This window comes from Colossoma macropomum, unplaced genomic scaffold, assembly GCF_904425465.1.
Source record: "Colossoma macropomum unplaced genomic scaffold, Colossoma_macropomum, whole genome shotgun sequence".
Classification (NCBI taxonomy): domain Eukaryota; kingdom Metazoa; phylum Chordata; class Actinopteri; order Characiformes; family Serrasalmidae; genus Colossoma; species Colossoma macropomum.
This window is the reverse complement of record NW_023494803.1, coordinates 18075602-18092582: the sequence shown is the minus strand read 5'-3', so window position 1 is coordinate 18092582 and position 16981 is coordinate 18075602. Positions and strand designations below refer to the sequence as shown.

At 39.4% G+C, this 16981-nt stretch overlaps 1 protein-coding gene across 2 annotated transcripts; it reads right to left on the bottom strand.

Moving 5' to 3' along the window:
- Positions 1–782: 782 nt before the first annotated feature.
- Positions 783–7302, bottom strand: gchfr (GTP cyclohydrolase I feedback regulator). Of its 2 annotated transcripts, none has more exons than XM_036593197.1 (3): positions 7154–7302; positions 4134–4228; positions 783–2330 (listed from the first exon to the last, which is right to left on the bottom strand). In XM_036593197.1, the coding sequence occupies exons 1-3, from the start codon at positions 7187–7189 to the stop codon at positions 2195–2197; spliced, it is 267 nt and encodes an 88-aa protein (XP_036449090.1). In that variant the 5' UTR covers positions 7190–7302; the 3' UTR covers positions 783–2194. The 2 variants fall into 2 exon arrangements, with proteins under 2 accessions (XP_036449090.1, XP_036449091.1); XM_036593198.1 differs by having other exon boundaries at positions 4134–4225.
- Positions 7303–16981: the final 9679 nt, after the last annotated feature.

The following is a 16981-nucleotide window of genomic DNA, read 5'->3' as shown; positions in this document are numbered from 1 at the left end:
ACTGCATATGCACACAGGGCTATAGGACAGGGGTGCACAACTCCGGTCCTGGAGGGCCGGTGTCCAGCACAGTTTGGAGGTTTCCCTGCTCAAACACATCCACTAAATCTGGCAATTAACAGATAAGTGTAATCAGGTGTGTTGGAGCAGGTAGATCACCAAACTGTGCTGGACACCGGCCCTCCAGGACTGGAGTTGTGCAGCCCTGCTATAGGGTGTCTCATTTCTCATTTCAGCATTACAGGCGCTGCTCATGAGCACCCTCTATGCACCCTTTGTGCAGCCTTTGATGAGGACACAGTAGTGGCTCCAACGAAATTCTTTGAGATACATTCATATGCAAAGGTTTGAACACCTCCAGTTCTGTTGATTTTCTAAGTGAAAATAAGTTAACACATATTCACAGGGAGCAAACTTTAATATGGAATTCTTCTGCAAGCTTTGGTGCAGAATTTGCTGGAACATATTGGAAAAAATAAAATATACAAAATGTGCCATAAAAATTACACAGGCCACATGTTTCTTATTTTCACCAGATCTTAAATTCAGCAAATAAACAGTAACTGTGCATTAAAATGTGCATGTGTGTGTTCTCTGTGGAAGCTGTATTAACTTTTTTTTTTGCTTGGAAACTCAGCACAATGTCACTTGCCCAGAGGCACTCAAAGGTTTGGGTACGACTGTATAGAGTGGAGGGGTTTGCTGACAACTGTATGATCAACATGGTGGAAATGAAGATACTCAAACACCCACTAAGTAAAATAACATAGGGACAGCAGTGGTTTCAGTCAATTTCTTGAATTTAAACCTTTATTTATTTCATTCTCACTGTAATATCACATACATGACCAAACATATAGTTTACACAGTTCTTTGCAGTATTTGCAGTTTACCAGAAAAATAGAATGTACGCTACAGAGAACATGTGAGAAAGCTACATTTTAAAAACCACCAATAAACTGAACATTCTTTAAATGAACCCGTTTCAATGCAATAAAATAGAAATAAATGAGTTTTGTCTTCCAACAAGACCTTCTTCAATTCTCTGGTATAAAATGAGGAATCTTTCACTTCAGTTGCAGCAAAATATCTATTGACAGAGATTTTATATGATGCAATTAATAAAACATGAGAATTCATAATATTACTTTATGGCAGTTATTCATGTCATACAGTTTATTTAAAAAAAGAAGAAGAATGCAGCATCTAAACAGGACACTGGCTTCTTGTGGAATGTGAAACACTGGCTTTCCATCATTCCTGATGGCATTTATCTAATATGGCAGGCTTAATTGTGCAGCTTTAGCATGAAAAAAGTTCTCAGTTTTGGTTGCAAGACTATTTTGCAAAAAAGAAATTAACCATCACACTTACACAAGTGGTCGCCTGCTAATACTGCTCAAATCTGCTAGAGGCAGATTTGTTAGGAGAGTTTGTCTTGGACAGTATTTCTCATTTATGATCACTGAACAGGATAATAGTCTAGAATACTGGTTCACAATCGTAGCCCTGGAGTATCACAGCTATGCACATTTTAGAGCTTCCCCTGCTCCCAACACACCTGATTCAACCTATGATCTAATTAAAGGAGAAATTCACCAAAACGTTCTATATAATAAAATCTCTAAGATATAAACAAGTCATTTAGAGTGAGATGTGAAATGTGCCATTTTAGAATCAGAATTGTTTACATTGGTGGTGATAGGAACCAGTTTGGAGATTAGGTTTTAGTTTAAAACCTATTTTTTAATCTGTGATTGGCAGAGAGAGACATGCAGTGTGTCATGAGGCAAATCTAGCACTATTTTACTTTCATCAACATTACATATAAAAACTCATGTGTTCGCAGGTCATTTTATATAGTAAATAAAATGGCTGTATTTGCTTCGTAGACACTGTGATCCTTGGTTCCTATCACCACCACTGTAAATGAATCTGAGTAAGACCATTGAATTAGGCTAAAATGTAAAAAAATCAGTGGAATTCCCGTTCAACAAGCACTTCCTGAGTTGAAGTTGATGTGTTTGAGCAGGGAAAACACTACAACAAGCATACCGGTGATACTTCAGGACCAGGATGGAGAATCACTGGACTAGAACATGGAATATGACCTTATAACTTCATTTGGTAGTGTAAACACTATGTAACCTTAATTACAGAAAAAGTGCTAAAAAGAGTGATCTACTGAATATTTTCAGAGGTCACTGGCTTCTTTGTGAAGGCACCACACCAGAGTCTGACCAACACCCGTCATGGTCATAACTTTATAGCCGAGCTTCTCAAGCTTATCTAGGACCAATCGAGGAGGTTCATCCACGTGGTATTCTGAACTGCAAAAAACAAATTCATATCAGTCAGGCAGGCACAAAGATGGACAAATCAACCTTAATTTTAAACAAATGCTTTCCATAATTCCCTAAACGTGAAGGCTCATGTTGTAACTTTTTAAAGAATGAAAGTTTAGCTCTGCCACTGCTGTCCAGGACAGGAAAAAAGATATCTGGTGGCTGGACTGAAACCCTATAAGAATTCCTTATGGGAACAGATCTGTTGGCTCAGTAGTGGAGGTCTAACCTCAGGCAGCCTGAAATCAATAACATGGAGAATCGGCAGCTCTACATTGTTCATATTTTTGATTACATGTTTAAATGTTTGCAAATAATGAGGTACAAACAATGTACACTATATGTTCAAAAGTATGTGGGCACCTGACCGTCACACCTGTTGGACATCACATTCCAAAAACCATGGACATTATATGGAGTTGGCACCTTTCTGTAGCTATAACAACCTCCACTGTTCTGGGAAGGCTTTTCACAAGATTTTGGAGTGTGTCTGCAGGAATTTTTGCCCATTCAGTCAAAAGAGCATTTGTGAGGTCAGACACTGATGTTGGATGAGAAGACCTGACTTGCAAAAAGTTCAGAGTTCAGTGGGGTTAAGGTCAGGGCTCTGTGCAGACCTCTGGAGTTCCTCCACACCAAACCTGTTAAACCTTGTCTTTATGGACCTTGTTTTGTGCACAGGGGTACTGCTGGAACAGAAAAGGGCCTTCCCCAAACTGTTCCCACAAAGTTGGATGCGTATTTATGTTCAAAATGTCTTGGTCTGCTGAAGCATTAAGATTTCCCTTCAATTTAACTAAGGGGCCTCAGCCAACCCCTGAAAAACAACCCCAGAGCATTATCCCTCCTCCACCAAACTTTACTGTTGATACTTTGTATTCTGGTAGGTAGTGTTCTCCTGGCATTTGCCAAATCCAGATTCGTCCTGTCAGATAGTGACGCATGATTCATCACTCCAGAGAATACGTTTCCACTGCTCCAGAGTCCAGTGGTGGCGTTTTTTACACCACTTCAGCCAGTGCTCTTCATATACATTATGATCCTAGGCTTGTGAGCATTTGGTTATGGAAATCCTTTTCATGAAGCTCCTGATGCACTATTCTGGTGTTGATGTTGCTTCCAGATGCAGTTTGAAACTCTGTAGTGAGTGATGCAACAGAGGATAGGCGTTTGTTTTGTGCGCTTTGTGTTTCAGTTTGTGAGACCTACAGATTTAGCCGGGCAGAAATTTCACAAACTGACTTCTGACAAAGGTGGCTTATCACACTTAAAGTCACTGAGCTCTTCAATATGACTCATTTTACTGCCAGTGTTTGTCTGTGGAGACTGCATGGCTATGTGCTTGATTTATTTGTTAGCATGATGTGGCTAAAACACATCAACTCAATAATTATATGCATGTTTTTGGCCTTAAACAGTCTAAAACTCCTTACTGCATGTTCTCCTCAACATATAAGACCAGTTTTGACTGCAATCAGTAGATATGTACTATTGATAGATAGTAAATAGGTACTATGGGTAGACAGTAGATAGGTACTATGTGCATGTAAATCATCTCTTTTAAATGGTGATATTTTGTGTTTAAGAACCCTTAACTCTTGTTTAAGAACCCTTTTTTCGCTTCCTCGTGACACACATTCTTGTCAAATTCAGCAGTCTACCGTCCTGTTTGGCATCTTATAATCATCAGACGCTCTTTGGCGGATTACTCTTGTTAAAGAATAAGAACAACCAAGAGTAACTGCTTTGAACGGGCAATTGTCATGTCAGGTGCTTCTGAACACTTACAAATTGTTCCCCAGAATGGTTGTTTTCCTGGCTCCCAAATAGCTCATGATGGCAGGATCTGAGTACTCGTCTCCTACCATGGTGGGCCCGGTCTCCTGAAAAAAAACATAGTTTGTCCACTAGCACTGTGTTCATCGGTCAAATATTTTGTTTGACATTAGCATTGTGGAGAAACGTCTTTACAGTGGTGGTGATGGGAACCAGGGGTCGAGATGTCTATGACACAAATACAGGCATTTATTTACTATCCAGAATGACTAATGAACCTACATGTGTCTTCTGAGTTTTTATAAGGAATGCAACTCTTAGTAAAATACTGGCATATTTCGAAAAGAAATACTTATTCTTAGTGTGTTATTATGCCTTACCACACCCTGCATGTACCTCTCCACCATGAATGGATTTTTAAAAATATGTTTTAGGTCAAAAGCTCTCAAAACTAAAATGTCTCAGGCATCAGGCTGCATATCTGTAACCATGTAAATGTAATAACTTTGTGATATATCTTTAAGAGGGATTAAATGCTTTGAACGGCTGGTTCCATTCATCTCCATTGTAAACGATTCTGACTAAGTTTCTATAGAATGCAGCACTTCAAAACAAACCATTCTGTATGTCTTCGTTTACTTCAAAATAATTTAATTAGAATTCAGAATATAAAAAAAAAATATGTGGAATTCCGAGCACAACAATAAGACTGTATTGAAGAGTGTTGGGCAGCACAACTTCCCAAGCATCATCTTCCACACATATCACCATAATCCTCTGTAAGTTTGTCAACAAATTTTTCACACAAAATGCCATGCTGTTTTGGCTCACTATACTGCATTTTTTTTACAAATTTGATCTAGAAGGCAGATCTATGTTGTTGATCTAGTGTGTAATTTGCTAAGTTCTCAAATTGTGTTAGTAATAATTAGTACTACTCCACTACTTTTGAATGTGATTGTATAACATGCACCTAGAAGCTGTTTCTCTAGCTTGAGTGATTTGGTGTCACAGGTGAATGAGAAGTGCTGAAGTACAGTGTGGAATGCACTGAGCTATTAGTGTGCACAACACCGAAAGATGAAAGGTGTTAGGCCAAATGTGCAGTTACCAGACTTAATCAGTTTAAAGATGCATCATGTAGTATTCTTGTGCTGAAATGTCAGCAAAAAAGAAGAAAATCACAAAACAGTCCCAGCAAAAATTAAATGTGTGTTACATAACAACATTGGTATGTATAAATAAATAAATAAATAAATAAATACACCCCCATTGACCTTAATCTTTGATCATAGCTGAATTTGCCTTAAATCCAGATGGCACATCCATGGCACATATTTTTCGAAAGCAAATAACACTATTAACCACACTGTCCAAAAAACAAACAAACAAACAAAACAAAGACCCAGGTATCTCCATTTTTTGTGATTTTTATTTGTCTACATCATTTGAGCTCAACACTTGCCCTTTATATTGTGTGAAATTTTTGATGAATGGACCAACATAAATGCTCCAAAACTGCTTGGAAAAAAATCTTTTTTCATTAACTTCCTTTCAAAATGAACATTTTGCTCTCTCCTGTAAAGGTAACATTTTGGAGACAGAGATGAAATGTCGTTTAGATTGCAAATAATCCAGATAATGAAAAAGTATATTAGCTATTTTGAAAATAAACTGTCTAACTGTCCTGGTAATGTAGATGGCATTGATCAATATGACCTAATAAACAGTACATCTATTGCTATGTAGAGAACAAAACCCAATGTTATTTTTTTTTATCTCGTATCTTTCTCTCTCTCATACACACATACTGGCTCACACCACAATAGCAAAAAGAGCAAAAAATAATTTCTTTCTGCTGTCTGATCACTCCATCTCACAATATGATAAAGGTTCAAAAAGTGCTTTTGAGATTATGCATTCTTGGCCTCTTACTTTGGACCTTTATTGAAGAATGTTTTGTTTGTGTAGAGTATGTTGACATCTCTTCATAATTTTACTATTACACAATGTTAAAGGGGAGTGGTCTGATGTGAAAAGCACTGTTCTTGAGAAACTTGCCAAGTCAGACTGGTTTACAGTGGTGGTGATAGGAACCAGACATCTTAAGAGATTTATGGCTCTGAAAGCTCCCTCACAGAAAGCTATCACATGAATTGGTTACAAATACGCTGCCTTGTGTCTGACACATTGTCTGACAGTTTTGTTATTAAGTTTTGGCATAAAATGTATTTTAATCTATTTATTTTAATCCATTCATGGTGGAGGGGCACTTACAGGGTGTCCTAAGATTTACCACTATTTTACCATCGTCAACATTACATATAAAAACTCGGAAGGCACGTGTAGGATCACTGGTGATTTTGGATAGTAAACAAAATGGCTATATTTGTGTTATAGACATTGTGACCCCTGGTTCCCATCACCACCACTGTAAAGAAATCAGAATCTGTAAGTTTCTCTACAATAAACCATTCCACATCAAACCACTGTGAATGACTTTGTCTCATAGACTGAATTATTCGGAAATTAAAAAAAAAATGGTGAAATTCCCCTTTAAGCAAGCACAGCTTACATGTTGCAGGCCAAAGATCTACCTAATAGGGCAAAGTCTATTTCACCCCTCAAACTCATCTCATGGCTTGTAATGACGTATGATCAACAGCAGTCGAATGGATTAAGTTAATGACCAGTAGTCTGAGTAAGGCTGCCAATGTACAATCACACTAAGATGACATGCTAATAGAGAGTCTATAGAGAAACAGATTTCAGTAACAAATGCAGCCTTTACCATGTGGTTTCTCCTCAGCGCTAAGCTATCTGCTAATGTATGCAGGCTACTGCTAACTGCTTAAGTTACTGTACCATCCACACAGCGATGCGCGGCTACAGTGACACTAATGTCTCAGTAAACCCTGAAGCTATAATCTGTGCTGAACTGCCATCTGCAATCTGCCACCGCTGTCAGGTTCATACCACGCCTTAAGGGAAAAAACACATTTCTGTTCAGATAGAGTAAAAGAAATACACACCAGCCGGATCTGTGTGCTGATGAGAATGTAAGGCATCCTGGACTGTCGTCGCTGACCTACAGGGTGACAGCTGTCCAGAGGATTGTAGTTCCTATTGCTCGGCTGAGGCGACAGCGCTGTTCCCCCCCACTTTCCACTCGCTGTCACGGCGGAATGCGGAAACAACACCCATCGCGTCGGACCAATCAGAATCGTCACAGGCGCATAAACGACAAACACCCACCGCGGCGGACCAATCAGAGTCATCGAAGCCGCCTATAAACACAGCCTGTCCCGCGCGTCACCTTAGCTATATTACTTCTTCAAGGAAAAGGAGGCTGTGGTGAGATTGGTTATCGCACCCAAACTCCGCAGGTTAAGCCGAAGGAAACAGGGAGACTTTCTAAAAGAGGGGGAATTTGACTCCTTGGGAACGAATAGATCTCTCCAAAGGGCACCGATGCGAAAGCAAATGTGAAGTAGTGAATGACAAAAACTAACACAATGCGAGGCTGCCAACACTGAAAGAGACGTTTTGGCCAGAATGAAAAATTTAAGCAAAGGTACCTCTGTTATGAATATGCCTACTCACATCGTATAGCAGAGCCGCAGTAGTTTTTTGAGGGTTGGGTTTCTCTGTTTAAAGACGAGGAAAACCCCCTTCTGGTGATGTATCTTGAAGGTGGGCGGAACTGTAAAGGAAAAACTGTAGTTGCTTTGGGGTGAATTTTTGAGGTCAGGCTGTTTCTTATTTATTTGTTTACTAACTTTTCTTTAGCTGGTGGATGCGGAAGAAAGCCGGATAGCTAATATTATTTATAGGAAGCCAAATATGTTGTTGCAGCTGTATAACTGTAGTGACTGTATTAAAATGATCTTACAATAGAGAAAATGGATTACTTGGACGACAGAAATGACTTATCAGATGAGGAGGACAACAAGCTAGACACAGTTAGCAAGTTAGCTACCTGGCTATCTAGATGTCTTTGCCTCAGTTTGGCTCCATTTCTCTGGCTGAAAAGGGATAAAAACTTGGCTGTATTTTGTGCTGAATGAAACAGAATTATGGTTCAGTTTTATTTAACAACAAGGTACGAGCTAATGCTAAGTATTTGCCAAATGCATGCTGGGTATTGTAGTAGGAGAATGATGGTGAACAAAAACATGAAAAAATTGTGAATTCTGTCAAACAGGGGCTGAAGGATGTAATGCTGTTCTACAGCATGCAGGCCTGCAGGATATATGTGCTGTGCTGCAGAATAATACATAACATAAAAAAATAATATTAAACACCAGTATCAGGTCAGAATGCCCCCTAAAAACTGTCTTCAGCCTATTGAATAGGAAACCGCACAACACAGCCAGTGTGTGTATGAACCACTTAGATATATTCATTTGACATGTAACGTGTACATACTTACAAATGACCAGCCATGAAGTGTCTCGTAGTCTGTGGGGTGCAGGTGGATAGTCTACTGCTGGAGAATTTACCTTACAGTGTAATTAGTTTGCTATTCTGGTGACACTATATAGGTGAGTATACTGTGCTTTGTAATGGATCCATAAATCAGTATGCTCTATAATTAAAGGATCTGCTGGTCTAAAAATGCAACTCATACATTTTGACTTGAACTAGGAGTCAAACCATTTTTTTCTCCTAAGCTAATGCTTATAAACACAATAAACTTAGCTCACCGTGTAGTTCTAACGAATGAATAGGCTCACCATTTGGCAGTGATACCCCGCTAATTTGAAGTAGTCAGTGGCAAAAAGTCGGTTAAACCAGCTTCCGTCCAAGGAATACAGAACTCTATAAGGTGGTCAGTGATAGTTTTCAAGTGTGCGAACCATTTATATAAACTAGTTTGACAAAGAAAGAGGATAATTATTTCGAATGGTTAGCCACACAGCAGAAAGAATTTGATTACATTGCCTCAGTGTAACGCATAGCTGCACGTTTCAGTCTACATTGGGAAGGTGTAAACATTTACTAAAGTACTTTAGACTTTTATAGGCCTAATTCTGTGGTTTGGAAGTGAAACATTTAAACTGCCTGTGATCACAGAGGTAGGAAGGGAGTGAGTCTTCAGCTTTTCAGATGGAGCTAATGTTAGACGTCTGTCTGCCTTGCCATGCATTAATTGAGCCATAAACAAGTTCACAAATTCACAGCATGGTCCCTTTAGTGGCTGTCAGTCAGTTTTAGCTGTTTGTTTAAGAGCATTGCCAAACACTCAAAGCAAATTATTGTAGCAATTTAAGGATAGAGCGGAGTTGTGATTTGTACTCTATTCAAAGGCTTAATAATTTGTGAAGTTAAATTAATTTAATCAACCCCCTGCAGCAATTCTGTGCACTACAAATGTAAAATGCTTTGTGAAAGACAGAGATTATAGAACATTAGACATGAGTGCTTGGGTATTGTTTGGATCAGTTATCAGGTTGCAGCTTTATTTATGTCTGAATCAGTCTGAGTTGCATGTATCTGAAGCTGAAATAATTAATTCAAATGATTTTTAGCTTTGTGTTTAGAGTTTTACCTGGCTTTAGACTAACAAAGTAATGCTCTGCTCCACACATTATGTGAAGTGAGTCTGTAAAGCAAAAACGGATTTGGTTTAGGTGTGAAATGTGGTGAAGGGTTTTTAGTATTTGATTTCTTAAGGGCTCAATCCTAAACCTTGGTGGCTGGGCTTCTAATTTCCTTTTGGGAAAATTGTTAATTTCCTTCTCAAAGCTGTTCTAATCACTCTTACATGAGCTTGGGACTGCTGGGTAAATAAAAAGACCCGTCTGAACAACAGGAGCGGGCTTGATAAAATCAGCAATATGGCTCTGGTATCCACACCAGAAGAAATAAATCATTGTCTCTTGGCCGTTTCACAGCACTGTGGGAAATAAAATTCATGCAAGTCATATTTTAGTTTTGATCTGCTTGCTGCTCTGCCAGTTGTTCTACAACTACAACTGAAGATGGTAGACTTGGGCTAAATTGGATGGCTACAGGGAGTGAAGTTCTGCCCTCATTGCCTTATCAGTGGGATTGAGCTCTTCGTGAGTGTTTTGCCTAAGTTCCAGTTCCATCCCTGAGATGGGTCTCCCCTTATCACACAGTGCTTCCAAGCTGGGTATTGGTGAAAGCTAGCTTGTGCTTCCGCTGAGTCACATAAAGACAGACATCACTTGTCCTCACACTGCTACTAACCCAATATCATTAGAGAGCTCACTGTGCTTGGAGGTGAATGCTAACTGCCAGTTCTTTCATGTTAGCTAACAGTCCCTGCGTTGGCTGACATCGTGTTGAGTGACCTTACCCATCCAAAGAGAGCAAGGTCAATAAGCCCTTTTCATATTTCCAGGTTTTCTGCTGGAAGTACTTGTTGCTTGGTTATGCTGCTTCCATGAAAACTACAACCAAGTCCATGAATAAGAGTGTTCAAAAAGCGAAAACAGTCCTATCTCAGTTTTGATGGCTTCTCAGCTGATGACAAGGAAGAGGGAAACCGAGTTTGTGCAATTAGGAGGGCTAAAGAAATAAAAGTAATGTTACACTGAAGGCATTTCACATTTTAAAGTTGGTGCTGTTCCCAGCTGCTTTCAGTGGAATAGTTTTCATGTTTCCACTCAAAAGCTGTCAGCATTTGAGAGAGCAAGTACTCGGTAGGGAGTAGATTTCTGTTCACTAGAGCCAGTGATTGTGGAAAACACTACAGTGGCATGATGAACCATGACTACAAGATATGCCCCTCTGCCAATATGTGTGCATTTGTCAACTAGTTTCTTGTTTCAACATCTCCAGCTAACCTGGCTTATCTAGCTATTTTCACTTATCCATTGTTTTATCACTCTGTAGATGTTGTCTGATGTTATCATGGCTTGATAGCTGTGAAGGAACATTTCCTTTGTTCAGCTTGAACTCCCACATTGTTGTGTGTTTGGTGTTCTGGACAGATCCTTGAATTTCAGTCTTGGCAAGTATGACAAAGATGACATACCTTTCCATGATGAGCTGAAGTGATACAAATGCCAGTATTTCTGAGGTTCATAATCATCCATAAGGCAGTAGTGGGATTTGTTTTACCATTTACGAATTAACATTTCTTGTAAAAAGGACCTATAATGCTCTGTTGGATACTCCCAATCAGTGCTTAGACGGGTGCGCCAGTGGAGGCTGGTGTTTACATTTGGGCACTAAGCACTATGGCAGGGAAAAATGTCAGCAGCAACAAGGAAGAGTACATTAAAAAAAAAAGACTTGTTTTACTGAATTTTCATTGCTTATATACATCTGAGAATTGAGGCAGTAAATATAAGCCAGTTTAAATCTAAAAGAATTGTGAAAACCATGTTAACATTAATGAAACCAGAAATCTTTTAACCACTAGATGTTAACACAGCAAGTTTTCATATCTGGTGAGAAGGCTTTGCGTGATGGAAACTGCTCCTTCAGATGAGTTGAATTTAACAATAGTTAGTCATTGCAACATTATGCTGAGGAGGATAATTTTATACACATCGCTAATGATCTTAACATTGTTCTGTAACGTTATTTATCATTAGTCATGATATTAAAATGAATGTTAGCAAGTATAGTGAACTATATAAAGTTTAACTTACCTTGTTTAGCTGCTTGTTCTAGTGACATTGCGCTGTAGTGTGGTCTTCTGCAAAGTTTTCAACTTCAGGAATGAAGTAAAATCAGCACCACTCTCCAGATGATCAGGATAGTGTGTGTTTGAATTAAAATGTCCTCGGTAACACCTTTACACATCTCTTAGCCTAATAATTCTGACTAATTTACTGCTAGCACTGTTCTCACTGCAGGCTTGATCTGAGGTGTTTTGTCAGAGTTTTTCCTTTGTTTAATGGAGACCATTAATAAGCAGTGACTGGTTGAGAGTTGTTAGTGATTGTTTTGCAAATGGTCAGTTGGCTTAACATTATTAAAAAGTGCTTTAAAGAGAAGGTACTATGTGTCACATGTCCAATCCAAATCTTCAGATGTGTGTACATATATATGTATATGTATGTATATGTATATATAGAATAGTGAATTGTATGTTGAATAATAAATTGTTAACTATTATTGTTATGGCCAAGAACTACTAAAATGGCATAGGATGGCAAAAAAATCAACACTCATTAAGATGCGAAGATCTATTAATATGCATGATTATGCAGATAGTAAACAATCTCACACTTGCCTCCCTGTTTCTAAACCCCACCCCTTTCCCCACTACGCTGCAGGCTGTCTGTAGGTGTGTCCTAGTTCAAGGGCTGCATCCTTCGAAGGACGCAGTCTACGAAGGCATGTCGTTCAAAGGCTGTGTAGACCCGTGAAGGCTGAACCAAAATGAGACGGTCTGCTCTACGGCGGATTTCCTGTTTGTGTCACAGCACCGCTGTTCTTACCAGTGCGTCACAAAACGCCGCTCTTGTCAAGTTCTTTTAAAGTTCTTTAAAAGTGGAGCCAGAAATTGTCTTTTTTTTATTTTTTCATTTATTAGAAATGGAGACGCTTCTCTCTGTCTACTCATTGCTACCTAAAACAAAACGAAGCGACTGCGTAAGTTTTGCTTCAGACCACATTGGCTTTATTTTAACATTTGTATCGTTAGCTATTCGATTCAGTTTAAACCCAATACTTACATTTAAATGTGTCTTCTCAGCTGCTGTTCACACCTCTGCTGATGCCACCTTGTTCTTAAATCCTCGCCGTTGCCATGGAAAGGAAGGACACATTTCTTGGCCACATATGAAAGAGCCTTCGATATGGGACAGCCTGGTCACACCACTGTGACACAATCGGCCTTTAAATGCAGCCTCCAAAAGATGCAGCTCCTGAATTGGGACCCAGCTTGTATGTTTTATGAGACGAGGCAACATAACTTAGATTTGAGTCTTTATCCTCTTAATGTGTGTCAGTGCAGTGTCAGTGAGCCAGAATGAACCTGTGTGGTTCTTTGTATCTGTTTTAGCTTTCTCACTAAGGTAACATTAGCCTCGTGCTAATGAGGATATGAATTAAAAGCAACTTAATCTAACAGCGCCACACACAAAAATCTTTCTAAACTTGTGTCAGTGAGTTTTCAGTGAGCCAGAATCAACTTAAGGATCAATGAAGCTGTGGTGAATCTGTGCTGTGGTGAAGCCTTAGCATGCTAAGGTACAGCAGTAGCATGCTGCCTGCTAGCTCTAATCACCACGTTTGACAGTTTATTAGATAGATGTGGCATATAAATTTGACATGATGTAATTTTAAATACCAACATCATTTCTTTATTTTAGTTAACAGCTTACTGCACAAGCCACGCATTTCAAACAAGATGCAGGCATGTTCTGTAGCTGTAAGCAAGTTTTCTGTCACCACATCATAATCCTCTCATTAGCAAATGTGAACATTTTGGACTGTGATGGGTTCAAGCTCATTCGTGCCATACAAAACTAAGCTGCTATGTAGCGGCCCATGAATTGCTTGAAAGTCTGCATTTTCAATGGAAAAATGTTGTGAACTCTGCCATATGGTAACATATTTGATATGCAGTTTTATAACAGTAGAGTGCTGTTTCAAGAAAACCATATTATTTAGGCCAGTCGAATATAGATAAAGACAGAGAACATATACATAAGTTACAGTTCATAAATTACAATTCAAACATGAATTTGATTTACTCTCTTTCTTTATTTTCTTTTTAATAAACAGCGCTTAGGTTGCTTAAATGGGTCAGCCGCCCCTGGTTGCGCCACTTGGGAGCCTTCTTGAGCATCTTAAGCCCTTCACAAAGCAGCCTAATTCCAGCAAACCCACTGACAACTTTGGTTTGGTGTGCACGCCCAGTTTGCTGAAGCTGTAAACACTTTGCTCTTATGTTCACACCAGACAGCTCATCAGTGTTCGCATAGCACTGAGCAGCCAACACCACATTGGTTTGGTGTATTGCAAAGCATCAAGTTTGACCAACTGTGATAAACTTGCCTCTTGCATCATCTTTAGGCACCTGGTTGCAGTTGTAGCTGTGTGTCATGGCTTTTAGCAATACACCAAATCATGTCTTGGTTGCTTGTTTTCTTTCCTTTGTGATCCATTTTTACTGTGAGTTTTCCGTCCTTTTGCTCATTGATAGCCACATCAGCAGATACATATTTACAGTCAGAAAGAGGCTTGTTCTGCATGGGCTCCTAATCAGATGGCACAATACTGCATAGAGGCTGTAGAGGAGATGAAAGCCTTTGGCTAGTCTGACCTCAAAGCGTGAACACACTGTCAGGCAGTTGTTTAGAGGACAGATGGGGGGAGTCAGGAAAAGGAACAGATGCTACAGGCACGCTGCCATCTCAGTACAGATTCTGGCCATAACTACTAAGAACCTTAGAGCACTGGTTGAAAATCAGATTTTCTTTTGATTTAGAACTGACAGAAAGGAGTCTAATATCACTTATGATGAGAAATATGCCTGCCATAACAAAGCTGATGTTGAAGAATTAGCACCATCCAGGGCCCAGTGATGATCGTCTACCATCACCTTGCTGTCAACTCATGTCTTCTGCGAAAAGTTACACTTGAAAACACAGAAAATTTCTGCCATATCGCCCACCCTGAGTGATAGCCCATTATTTTACTGTGAACAACACCTTACATTAACTGAATTAGCTGGCTAACAGGAACTTGCATATTTTCATGTCATATAAATCTTTATATTTATTAAATATACATTAACTGTTTTCTTTTTTTGAGTTTAGGTAAACAATGCTTTGATGGTACATATTAAGCCTGTAATTTTAGGTAAGAATGTTGCAGAAGAGGTGAGACAGCAACCAGAAGGTTGCAGGTTCAAATCCCAGAACCTGGTTGTGTCTTTGGGCAAGGCACTGCTGGTGATGTTGTGCTGCTCCCAGACTGGGCATAGTTAGGCAGCAAAATGACAAATTTCCCATTTGGGATCAATTAAGGTATAACATAACATAACATTGGACTAGATAAAAGACATTTGTAGCAATATTGCTGTTTAATTTCTTGGTTAACTATATACAGATGGGCACACTCAGGGCCTTATAAGACAGAGAAGGCCTCATAATTACTGGAAACTAAAAGTGCATGACTAGTTCATTTTTATTCGATAGAATCTTGCTTGTGTTTAAACTCTGCAAGTATTACAGTACTACTCTTGTTTCTTTGTTAGGTTTGGATGGAAACAAAAAGGGTTAAATTCTTGAAATGCAGAGCAGAAAACTGTCCAGTCAGGAACAGTTTTCTCTGTGGTATCTAGGTAGATGTAGCTAAGCAAGCTCTCCTGTTGGTTAGGACTTTGAGAGTTGAAGAGAAAGCCTAACACATTAGATTAACTAACAGCATAATTATGAAGCGACTGAGGAATCATCCAATCACGTTTTGATTTCTAGTATATGAGACTGATTATTTGAGAAAAAAGTCACTCTAGGCCTTCTGGAAATCCCAGATTCGTCACTGACCATGAATATGAGCAGCAGTCTGATCAGTGGGTTGCTTGAAATGGATGACGGTGGCAGCAGCTCTGTACCAGCCTCTCTATTGAAGGAGCCACTGTGAAAGTGCTACAAGGTAAAATATATGCTAATATGTCTTTCACAAGCTTCAAATAAACAATGGAATTTCTTTTAGAAGCGTCAAATGTGTGTTTAATCAAGCCTGTAAAAGAGGTGAGCCAACAACAAGAGAGTTGCAGGCTCAAATCCCAGCACTGATTGGGTTTTTTGAATTTTCCATCCCACCTTAAATGATGCAGCGATTACAGTTTGGTGCCAACAAATTTTCTGTTCCACCTTCTGTGCTGCTCCGGTTACATTCTGGTGCCTAAGTGTGTACGGCTTAAGGTGGAATGGAAAATTTGAATCGGAAGCTAAATTCATCCTCATCAGGAAGTGTTCATGTGAATCGCAGTTAGCTTAGCACTAACAAACTACCAGAATCCAGAACACTAGCAGAAGTTGAGGTGGGTTTTTTACTCATGTTTTGACCTAGCTTCGACACTTATGGCCCAAATTGAAGGCCTAGCTCTTATAGTCATGGTTCGCCTGACTAAAAGGGTATTCAAACACCTATCGCTGAGAAGTAATTACCCTCCTCTTGGGTAGCTTATACTTCTGAATCGTTAAAGTTACAGTTTGGCCATCTTGAAACCTGAAATTTGTCTATACTTTTGCCATTTTGCCCTAGGTATACCGTTTGATCCATTAGACCTTTATAAGTGCAGAACTAATGAAGCAAACTTCGGACACCAAATACGAAGTGGCTGAACAACCACAATTTTAGTAAAAGAAAAACTGTCAGTTTGATTTCTTGCTTTAACCATTGTTCATAGCAAATGATTATGTAATGCAAAAAGTTCACACTTATATGACAGAGTTGCTAATGCAACAGATTATTTCATTTTAAAAGGCCTGCCTAGCATTTCCGTTCCTGGTGGACCCGAGCTGTGAGCTGCCCGGCTGGCTTGGCCGAGGCAAGCCAAGGGAAGCGGAGGGCTGTCTGTATTCACTTTGATTAATTATCAACAGTCTGCTGGCTGCAGGGTCTTCTGGATGCTTGTGAGACCAGAACACACCAGCTCATATCCTGCACCCGAGAGGTCTCTCTGCTGCAGCGTGGCCCTGGTCACTGCCACGACACGTTCATTACTTTTTATGTTCCCCCGAGAGAACAGTGAGGGAGTTGCCTTGCAAATGGCGAATATCATCTACAAAATTACATGTTATAAAACAAACCAGACTTTGTGCATGCTGAGTTTGAACAGAAAAAGGCTAAACAAAAGTAGGTCGAGTAATTACTTTAAAGTAAACATTTCCTTTCTGCTTGTGGCCTGAACCAATTTG

Bases quoted from the DNA above. Each gene is read 5' to 3' on its own strand.
- gchfr (XM_036593197.1), bottom strand. From the start codon at position 7,189: ATGCCTTACATTCTCATCAGCACACAGATCCGGCTG. The intron at 4,229-7,153 runs GTGTGTATTTCT...GTTTTTTTTCAG, and splicing joins TCAGCACACAGATCCGGCTG to GAGACCGGGCCCACCATGGT. The intron at 2,331-4,133 runs GTAAGTGTTCAG...TGTTTTTTGCAG, and splicing joins ACCATTCTGGGGAACAATTT to TTCAGAATACCACGTGGATG.